General features: G+C 48.9%; 1 protein-coding gene across 2 annotated transcripts in view; it reads left to right on the top strand.

Moving 5' to 3' along the window:
* Nucleotides 1-544: 544 nt before the first annotated feature.
* VIPR2 (vasoactive intestinal peptide receptor 2) overlaps nucleotides 545-11166 on the top strand; it is a 115050-nt gene continuing 104428 nt past the window's right edge. For both annotated transcript variants that reach the window (XM_024249821.3, XM_054560105.1), the window contains exons 1-2: nucleotides 545-762; nucleotides 2949-3048. In XM_024249821.3, coding sequence (XP_024105589.2) covers nucleotides 712-762; nucleotides 2949-3048 — 151 coding nt within the window. In that variant the 5' untranslated portion in view covers nucleotides 545-711. The remainder of the gene's footprint in view (nucleotides 763-2948; nucleotides 3049-11166) is intronic.

Raw genomic sequence — 11166 nt, 5'->3', positions numbered from 1 at the left:
CGAGCCCCACTGGCCACAAAGACGGCGCGCCCACCCCGGACGGGTCTCTGGCCGCTTTCTTGGGCTTCCGCAGTTATTTAGAAAGGCAGGTACAGGCGGCCGCAAAGGCATCCGCCCCTTCCGAGCGCACACCTGGCCCGGTCCTCCTCTCCCGGCCCCGCGCCGGCCGCTCTTCCCCAGTTCTCTCTACTCCGAGCCGGGAGCGCACTGAGCACCCCCTTCCCGGCCCCTCCGCCCACAGAATCGGGGAGGCGAGGCCGGGAGGGGGGCGTGGGGCAGAGAAGAGGGGAGGAGACCGGAGAGAGAGGCTGGGGGGGTCGCGGAGACCAGAGGGAGCGCGCGCGGCGGGGACAGAGAGCCCAGGGGCGAGGAGAGGGCGCGGGGCGCAGGGGAAGGGGAAGTGGGGGGCGGGGAGGAGGGGCGCGGAGCGGGGGTTCTCGGGGGAGGAGGGAGACGAGGACTGGGGCAGCGCGGGGCGGGGACAGGGGCCGGGGGCGGAGCGGCGGGGCGCGTGGGGGACGGGCGTGCATTGAGTGCGCTCCAGCTGCCGGGACGGAGGGGGCGGCCCACGCGTTCGGGCCGCTCGGCTGCAGCTGCGGGGCCCCAGGTCTCCGCGCACTCGCTCCCGGCCCATGCTGGAGGCGGCGGAACCGCCGGGACCCAGGACAGAGGCGGCGGGCGCTGGGCGGCCCTCGGCACGCTGAGCTCGGGATGCGGACGCTGCTGCCGCCCGCGCTGCTGACCTGCTGGCTGCTGGCCCCCGTGAGTGCGCCCGCGACCCCCGCCCCACGGCGCCCCGGACCCGGTTCTCCCCTTCCGAGAAGAGCGCTCCTCCCGCTGGGCTTCGCCTTCCTCCCGGGTGCTGGAGCGCGGGCGGGGTCCGGGAGAGGGAGCGGGGGTCACCCGGGGTCCGGAGCTTCCTCCGGGAGAGCGTGAAGCGCCGAGCTCCGGCCCCGCTGGGTTGCGGGACTCGGGTTGGGAGGCTGCCTGCGCCCTTCCCCGCGCCCCACCGTCCGGGGTTTGCTGGAAACGGGATCGTTTCTTCCTGGACGTGTCAACGATGAGCTCGTTCAGGACCGTCCCGGGAGCTGGGAGCTGCGGGCACCTGCGCTGGCTGCGCGTTTCACGGGGAGATCGGGGTTGGCGTTGGCCGCAGATGCCTCTCGGCCCCTCCCTGTACTTACTGGTTTGTTGGTTTTAGTGTCGGGAGACGTGGCGTCGGTTAAATAAAGTTTCCTTTTGGAAATAGTTGCTTTTTTCCCCAAGAGCATTGGAGGAAATAACTGCGCATAAGTTTGTTGAATAAGTGGCTTCGCACATGGAGTTCTGAATTATTCCCTTTGTGAACCTTAAAAAAAAAGGAAAGAAAGAAAAAAACCCGAGCCTTGTTTCTTGCTTTCCTCTTGGAGACTGAAGCGGGTTTGCGGTGCGCGCGGTTTTCGTGCGCGTCGCAGCCGAGGTAGGTCTGGATCGATCCGCGGCCCCTCTGCAGCTGGGAGGCTGCGCTGCTGACCCGACAGTGTCATTGATTAACCGGCGACGCCCGGTCTGCAGCGTGGCTGGAGCCACACTCCCTGGCCTTGCGCAGAGGCGCAGCTTGGCTTTCCTTCCTCGAGGGTGGGCGCTTTGCGGAGCGGGTCCTTGGAAAGTACCGGGCTTTATCATGGTTAATGCCGCTTTCATTGCTAAAATGTCCTAAAAGAAGTCATTGCTCTGCATATTCCAGGAACGTCAGGTATTATTAATGTCTTTTATACTTTAACAAAATTTTTCTTTTTACATCAATGTAATTTCCTTAATTCTGAAATGTAAGCCACTTACTTGTCCAGCGTGAAAACAGAGGACTTGGAGCCCAGAGTCAGTGCCTGGTGCTGGTTCAGTCACGAGCTAGAAGCAAGCTCGCGGCCCTTTTAAATGGGGCTAAAGGTGGCAGAAGTTCCAGCGTTGTTTTCCCCTTAATTCCGTTAGGATAGTGTGTTCCTGGTTGGAACTCTTATTGACCATTTCAATAGTAAGATAACTAAACATAGGCCATAGTATGCCCAACAGTATGATTCTCTTTAGTTACTACTTTAGTACAAGTAGAATTTGGTCGGTGGTGGGGGAGGGGGAAGATCAAGACCAAAAGGATGGGTGGGGGGAGCCCTCCTTAAGCCCCCAAGGGCTGCTTGGCAGGCCCTGTGCTGACTTGGGGGAGGGCGTGAAGAACAAGAATGTTGATCTAGGTAGAAACGGTGCCTTCTGGGAGAAAGCATTGTGTAATTCTGTCTTCTTCTCACATTAATAGACTGTTAATTACTATCTTTGTAGCATCTTTCGCTCCCCTGATGGAGCCTGACTGGAAATCGCCCCCTCTTCCCTGTGGGGCCACAATGGTGTGATTCCCCCACCTCTGCCTCCCTCCTCATCTTGCTGATTTCTTTGAATATCTCTTCCACCCCAAATTCTAGTCAAAATGATTGCAGTTTTATCTGTAGTTAGAGGGTTAAGCTTTGAACATGTACCAACACCTTTAAAAATAAAGCCCTTCTATCACGGCTCTTTCCCGGGTGGAGGCCGTCCTCGGAGGAAGCTGCACAGTCCACAGGCATCCGCTTAAACCAAACCAAAAGGCTGTGAAACGGAGGAGCCGGGTATCGAGAGATTAATGGAGTAAAGAGCTCTGTTGCCTCCAAATTAGTACCGATGTATTCTGTTAGTAAGTTCATTTTCCTGCTCAGAAAAAAAAATTCTATTAGATTTTGTGTTTGTTTTATAATACCTTTACAAAGTAAATAGTGAAGTTTTTTTTAAATGCCAGAAAAATCAAGGTGATTGGTTTTAAATGCATTTTGGTTTGGAAGCAGTTTAAAACTGCGAGGTTTGGGGTTGTTTTTGTAGAACTTTTGCTTGCTTTTCTTCTTATTGTGGAATTTTTAGTTATTAATATTTCTTTTAACCGTGAACAGGTGAACAGCATTCACCCAGAATGCCGATTTCATCTGGAAATACAGGAGGAAGAAACAAAATGTGCAGAGCTTCTGAGGTCTCAAACAGAAAAACACAAAGGTAAGGCAGAGGCTTGGTGAGTAAGAACTCCAGTGACATTCTCACCCGGGAATGCGCCTCACTCAGCTGTGGTTCAGGGTCACCACCTGCATCTTAAAAAAAAAAAAAAAAAGAAAAAGAAAGGCCACTTCCCATTGTTGGTTAATGAACTACTGGTAAAACTCATAGAGAGTTGGATAGGTAGGGTCTTCACACACACCTTTAAAAAGAAAACCTTAATCCTTAGTAGTAACTGTTTCCATGGTTTAAGATGATAGCAACAGTTACTAAAACAATTTCGTGGGCTTTGTTATGCTTTGCAAAAGCAGCTTCAGTTTTCCAGGAGAAAGGCATTTATCTGAATTCTTGCATTTTAAATTCTTAGCTATAGGACAGATGATTTTGATCTGGTTAAGGATGGTGGGTACTTGGCAGAAAGCAAACAGGAAAATGGGACTCAGGTTGTGCTGAAGACGGGCCGGCGGTGAACACTGTGAACGTGCAGATTGCCTTCTCAGGTTTGACAGAGGCATGCTGGGCTGTCATGCTCCAACTGGGCCTGCTAACAACCTGTTTATAGACTCTGCCCTGGAATAGCACCCGGCCTATAAATAGTAGCAAGGCCTTTGTCCCTCAGCTTTCTCTGCTCTTTGTCATGATTTTCTCCTCTTCAAGAAAGAAATTAAATCTGTGTTAAAACAGTGTGGTGTCCTGTAGAGGGCCTCAGATGGTGGGCTTTATTCAAGAATAGCCCTGCCCAGCAGCAACAGAATGCAAGCCACATTACAATGAGTAAAAAGAAGCATGAGAGATTAATTTTAATAGGATCCTTTATTTGCCTGAATAAATCTGAATCGTTAACATTTCGACGTATAATCAACCTAAAATTATTAATTTTGCGTTCTTATTTTATGCTAAGTTGTAGAAGTCCAGTGTGCTTTTTGTGCTTACAGCACAACACAATTTGGACCCCATTTCAAGGTCCAGTAGCCACAGGAGGCCAGCGGTCTCCACGCTGGACAATGGGCTGTAGATTGTCGCTAAAACAGGTGTCCCTCCCCGTTCCCATCCCCTTCTGAGCCACCATTTCTTGGTCTGAAGCATGCAGGCTCTGCCTCCAAGGCTTCTTCCAGCTTTAAAGATCTGCGATTCCGTGGTGCACGCATGGTTCTGGCCCATCTTCCAGATTGTCTGGGTGAACTCTGTCCAGAGAAAGGCAAATAAAGTAACTTGGCTGCAGCCATGCTGAGAGTCTGTCCTGGGAAATGCTGACGCGGCCCAGGAGATGCGGATGGAGGAGGCAGCCAGTCCGCCACGGCAGAAGCAGCAGCGTGGCCATGGAGGGTCCTTCTTCCCAGTGAAAATTCTGAGTTAGGAAAGGTAGTCCTGAGGAGAGACAGGCTTTTAGGGTTACCTGGGGGCCTGGGGGCCTGGGCAGCCCTCCTCACCTCCAAGTTCCAAATTGTCCAGCTTCCTGTTTTCATGGGATATTAGAAATGCAGATTTATATAAAATATTCCACTTTCTTAAAAGTTTGCAAACAATACGTTAAAAAAAAGATTTTGAGGGAGCCTGGAGCCGTCTGATGGCTCTCTGCACGGTAGCTGGACCCTAGCTTAACCTGAGATTGGCGACGCCTCCTGGAACACCCTCACCCAAAGGCAGGTCAGCACATTTACACTATTTACAGGGGCTCCCCCTCAGTGGGCAGTCTGTGTGTGAGTCACATCGGGTGCTAGGGGCCACAGGTCCCAGGCAGTCACTCAGCCCCACACCAACTTGGGCGGGTTCAGATGCAGGCCTGAGAGCCCCTCGTAGGCAGCGTTGGTTGGGAAACTTGTCACTGGGCTTTCTTGCAGCGACAGATGTCTACCTGGACATCTCGTATTGAAGGCTCTTATTTCCAATATCAGCTCTGTAGGAAAAATATCTGCATCTGATCCATTTTACCTTTTTGACTTGCACGAAGTACTTGGTAACAAGACACTGCCCTTCAGGAGAGAAGCAGTAGCATGCCGGGGCCTCAGCCTGGCCACTCTTTTGTTTTTTTGTACTCTTTGAAATATGCATGGCTCAAATGCCAGGGATGTAAATAGAAGTAAGTTACCAGAATAAAGATGCTATCAGCGATGTGAACCAGAATCTACAGGCTGAGGCTGAGGCAGGCGTCTGATTAGATGGGCTGAGTGATTCCACGAGACAACAGTGTGCATTTGCACCTGACGCCAGGTGAGATGAGACACTGAGGGTCTGTTACAGCCACTTTCAAATCCATACAATTAAGAAATTTGTGTGAAAGAGTGCCAGAAATGAGGTGAAAAAAACCTAGCTTCCAATTCCAGTGAGGTAATTTGTGTAAGTCTGATTTGGAAATGTTTCTCTTTATTACATGTTCAATCTAAAAAAAAAAAAAAACCAAAAACAAAAAAACACGTAAATCCAGACAGAAACCAGTTTCAATTCTAAGCTCTCTTACAGGATTCTTTTTGTAAGCTTAGGAGTTATTTGGAGCTGTATGACTTAACATCAATGCATCACTAAGACAAGCTTTCTCTTGCCGATGTGTGTATGAGGCACTCCCGGCCTCAGAGCCGAGATCCAGCCCTGTTCCCATGGCCATGCCAGCTCACAGGTGGAAGGCACAGGTCCCTGAGGGGGCTTTGTCCAGGCTTCCTGCCTAGGCACAGGCTGGACAGGAACTTTCATGTGACTTTATATCATTCTTACACCTGCGTCTGGAGGGGTGTGACCTCCGCTGGGGAGAAGCAGAGGTGGTCTCTGTGTGTTCTGGGAGCTCACTGTTCTGAGCCATCCTTCAGAGGCGCATGGGTGAAATGGATCTGACTGCGAGTGTCAGCTTAGACCAGGCCACGGAAAGTGCTAGGCTTAAAAACTAACTTTTCTTTGTTTTTTTTAAAACAACGGATGCTGAACTAATTTTGATCTACATGTCAGGAACTGTGAAGGGTTTGAGGTCATTCCCCACTTGCAGGCTAACAAGGTCGCCCGCCACAGTTTTGCAGATGCTGCAGAAGACGTGAGATTCTGGGCCAGAGACAAGAGACTTGCTGTTCACGGCACAGCAGGCATGTGCCCATGGGTTCCCTCTGCTTCTCAAGCCTCCCAGGAGCAGTGGGAGCTGCCCCCTCGGATGCAGTGCATTTGTGTCGTAGCTGAGGAGAACTGGCTTAGGAAACCCCCAGTGTCAAAAGGAGGCTGCTGGCAAATCCCCAGCGTTTGTTACAGAGAGAGATGATATTGTAATTATCTTAATTATCGAACTCTCCTAGGTTGTTTGCTATACAGACATCCTCAGAAAGAAGGATGACTTATGTCAGAGAAACATATTATCTATCATACTTGGGGGAATGATCTCCTAAAGCAAGGATTGGTGGCTGCTGAGTAGGATGTAAATGTGCTTCCTTTACTGTCCCACAGCATCCTGTGACTTTCGTCATCATAACTCACTGTGTGATTTCTTGGTCCTTCTCCTACAGTGCTCAGAGGAGATGGCATCATGTTTCTGCTGCTTCTCCCAAGTCTCACACAGAACTTAGCATCTGGAGAGATATTTTAAAAGCTTTTGCTGAACAAATTAATGAAAATTCTCACAGTAGAAATTAAGTGATATACACATATATCTAATATGCACGTAGAAAAATTCTGTTCAAAAATGTATGTAATAGGAAATGTCTCTACAGACTCCACTGCTGCCAGCCCCAAGTTGCCCCTAGAGAGTTGGGGTGCGCACACATCCACACGTGGATAGACCCCGCTTTTCCTTCCAGATACGTGGAAGCTGGCACACTCTTCACACATGCACTCAGCATCTTGCTTTTCTTTTCTGTTCTGCATTTCAGTGTAACGATGTATTTGGCGACTGTTTTGTATTTGTTCTTATATTCTCTTTAAGAGCTGCTATAGTATTCTAATGTGTTTCTTTAGCCTCTCCCAGGTCGATGGACTTTTAGGTAGCCGACAATATTTTGCTACTACAAACAATGTTCTAGTGACCGTTTCGTCGGTGGGAATAAAATATTTCACCAGCATTTGAGGGTTAACTTCAAGCCACTAATATAAAATTGGAATCACCATCTCCTATGACCAAATGACACTATTTTAGCCCACTTTCTCATTCCTGTGACGGTCATGTCATGGAATATGGTTAATCACAACCCATTTTACACCTAGCCCTTTCTTGCTTGTTTCTCTTTGTCAGAGGAAACCAGACAGTGTCCACAAATGGGTTCTTGCTCACAGCGTCATGTGGGGACTGACCCTCCTCGGGGGGTCCAAGGCCCTGTGTGGCTGCAGCATGCCACCTCGCTCTGTGGTCTCAGCTCAGCTGCCCTGCGATGCTGCCCTCTGCTGCGGGAGCTGGAGCTCTGGTGGGAGCTCGCTGTTCCTGGTCTTCAGCAGACATTCAAGGCAGACCTGTGCTAAGAAACTAAATGAATAATCACTGTGTTATGCTCCAGGAGGTCTGAACCGAGCAGTTTTGGCATCCACGGCAGAAAGCAGAGAAGTAGGTTCCTCTGATGTCGATATTGATGGTGTAGACGTCAGTTGTATCTTAAGTGGTGCCTATATCTTTCCTTTTCATTTTCTTTCTGATATAAGTAGGTCCTTGTTCTAGTCCAAATAACTTTTTGGACTGATGAGATAAACAGCCTGGTCACTTTTTTCTTTTGGATCTTTTTGACTAGATTTCTTCTATTTTCTAAACTCCTTAAGGTCATTTCCTTGTCTTGGATATTTAAATAATTAATAACTGTTTATTGGTTGGGACAGTCTTAAAGTAATGTCTTTATGCCTGGTGCAATGGGCTCACACTTGTAACCCCAGCACTTTGAGAGATCAAGGCAGGAGGATAACTTGAAGGCAGGAGTTCAAGACAAGCCTGATTAACATAGCAAGACACCAGAAAAACTTTTTAACTTAACCTGGTGTGGTGGCACACACCTATAGTCCCAGCTTCTCAGGAGGCTGAGGCAGAAGGATTGCTTGAGCCCAGTTCAAGGCGGCAGTGAGCTATGATGGCGCCACTGCACTCCAGCCTGGACAACAGAGACAACAGAGCAAGAAGCTGTCTCTATTTTTTTTTAAAGTAATGTCTTTATATTTACTTTTTATAGGAAACAAATCTCACTGAATTAATTTTTACCCTGAATAAAATGCTTAAGAATCATAAAGGGAATTATGGTTGAGAAGTCAGTTCCTGGCAGGTGAAGGAGTGGGCCACTCAGAAGTGCACCAATGGCTTCTCCTGTCTGGGAAGAACGGAGCTGTTGCCTGAGTGACCACAGTGGGTCACAGGAAGTGATTCGGGGTGGGCGGCCGGCCCCTTGCGGTGAGCTGCTGCTGATGGGGTCAGAGTCAGCTTCCTCCCCACCCCTCCTGCTGAGGTCAGGGCTCAGTCTGGTGCTGGTGACCCCAGACGCAGCAAGCTCCCAGCAGTCGATAGCCTCTCCTGGTGCACACCTCTCTGCCTTCTCCACTCGCGTCTCTTGATCTCTGTCTCCTCCATCCTTGGGCTCTCACATCTGCCTCCTCCTCCCCAGGTATGCCTGGGTGTGCTCAGAACCTGGGTGCTTCACGTCCTGCTGGTGGGGGTTGGTGACGAGTGGCTGCTGCTCCTCCACATGGCCACAGCAGTAACAATTCCTGCTGGCCTCATTTTTTATGATTTTATATTTATATACCCATTTCGCATTCTTTACTTACGAGCCATGGTTTTTACAGCATGTTGTCCGCCTTCTCCTGGGCTCAGCCTGTTCTTCTACAAGGACTGTGTTGATGCGGGTGTTCTTGAGAGGCTCAGAGACCTGGGCTGGTTCAATGGAAACCAAACCCACAGCCAGCATGCAGCTCACCACACACACAGCTCCTCAGTGTGTGGCCAGTGACCTCTCAGCTTCTTCCTGGGCAGCAGTGGTTGTCTTCGGTACATGGCCACTGTGGATGGACACTAATGTGCGCTTTCATGCAACCTGTCAGATTCTTGGTGACTTCGGCTCTCACATGTTTTTGATTTGCTATGGTTTGAATATTTATCCCCTTCAATACTTAGGTTAAAACTTAATCCTCAATGTAGTAGTATTGAGAGACGGGCCTTGAAGAGGTGATTGGGTCATGAAAGCTCTGCCCTCATAAGTGGGTTAATCCGTTAATAGATTAGTGGGTTTTCGTGGGAGAGGTTTTATAAGAAGAAGAGAGACCTGGGCCAACACGCTCAGCCCCCTCACTACACAATGGCCTGTGCCACCTGGGAACCCTGAAAAGTCCCCGCCAGCAAGAAAGCCCTCACCGTTGTGGCCACTCAACCCTGGACTTGTCCAGCCTCATAACTGTGAGAAATAAATGCCTTTCCTTTATAATTTACCCCGTTTCCGGTATGTTGTTATAAGCAACAGAGGCAAACTTAGACACGTGAGCAGACTGCAGCTCTTCCTGAAGGAGACTTGAGCAGACTGCAGCTCTTCCTGAAGGGGACTTGGGACTCGAACCTCTTTGGTCACAAAGCTTTGTAGAGTTTTCTGGGTCAGTACCCAGTCCTGTGATGCCCCAAAGGCTTCATGGCCAGGGCCTGTGTGTTTGAGGGTTGCCTCGTGTCGTGGGTTGAGTGGAAATTAAACCATCCGGCTGACATTTGCTGACGTTGGCTGATCCTCTCATTTATTTATTTTTTCTGAGATGGAGTTTCACTCTGTCGCCCAGGCTGGAGTGCAATAGCGTGATCTCAGCTCACTGCAACCTCTGCCTCCCGGGTTCAAGCAATTCTCTTGCCTCCGCCTCCTGAGTAGCTGGGATTACAGGCGCCTGTCACCAAGCCCAGCTAATTTTTGTATTTTTAGTAGAGATGGGGTTTCACCATGTTGGCCAGGCTGGTCTCGAACTCCTGACCTCAGGTGATCCACCTGACTTGGCCTCCCAAAGTGCTGGGATTACAGGCGTGAGCCACTGTGCCTGGCCTCCTCCCATTTATTAACATTTTTCAGCAGGTTTTTATAGAACAGATACCAGATTGTAATAAAGAACTTTCCTTTTTAAATATTATTTTTATTTTATTTATTTTTTGAGACAGAGCCTCACTCACTCTGTCACCCAGATTGGAGTGCAGGGATGCAATCTGGGCTCACTGCAACCTTCGCCTCCTGGGTTGAAGCAATTCTCCTGCCTCAGCCTCCCGAGTAGCTGGGATTATTACTGGCATGTGCCACCATGCCCAACTAATTTTTCGTATTTTTGGTAGAGACAGGGTTTCACTATGTTGGCCAGGCTGGTCTTGAAGTCTTCAAGTGATCCGCCTGCCTTGGCCTCCCACAGTGCTGAGATTACAGGCGCGAGCCCCTGTAGCCGGCCCTTTTTTAATATTAAAGACTTTTCTTAACTAATCAAAGACTAAATAAAGGCAACATGAAGCTTAATAAGTTATCCTGATAAAACACAAAATCATTGTTTTCTAGGCCAATTACTTAAAATGTAAAAAAAAAAAAAACTTTTGTAATTAAGAAAAGACCAATATTCAAGAAAATAATTGTCCTATTGGCCGGGCGCGGTGACTCACACCTGTAATCCCAGCACTTGGGGAGGCTGAGGCAGGCAGATCATGAGGTCAGGACATCAAGACCATTCTGGCTAACACGGTGAGACCCCGTCTCTACTAAAAATACAAAAAATTAGCCGGGCGTGGTGGTGGGCGCCTGTAGTCCCAGCTACTTGGGAGGCTGAGGCGGGAGAATGGCGTGAACCCGGGAGGCAGAGCTTGCAGTGAGCCAAGATGGACCCACTGCACTCCAGCCTGGGCTACAGAGCAAGACTCCGTCTCAAAAAAAAAGAAAATATTGTACTATTAATAGAAAACAAACTCACTTTGTGTCAGTACTTTAAGCTTTTTTTAACAAAAACTTATAAATAAAATCATTCTAATGTTAGTAGTTTGACCACACATAAAATTTCTTTTGTCAGACTTTCTACAACTGTGTATACCCACTCAGTTTTGTCTTACTCATTTTCTTCTTTTTTATTCTGGAACAATCAGTAATCTTGCTTTACGATAAAAGTACTCTCTTTTTCCTTAAACACAGACCTCGTATACTTTTCCTTATTAAAAACACATCCTACCTTCTGTGTTTTTTT

Source organism: Pongo abelii, chromosome 6 (genome assembly GCF_028885655.2).
Source record: "Pongo abelii isolate AG06213 chromosome 6, NHGRI_mPonAbe1-v2.0_pri, whole genome shotgun sequence".
Lineage (NCBI taxonomy): Eukaryota > Metazoa > Chordata > Mammalia > Primates > Hominidae > Pongo > Pongo abelii.
Note: the sequence above shows the minus strand (reverse complement) of the source record. Positions and strands in the feature narration are given on the sequence as shown.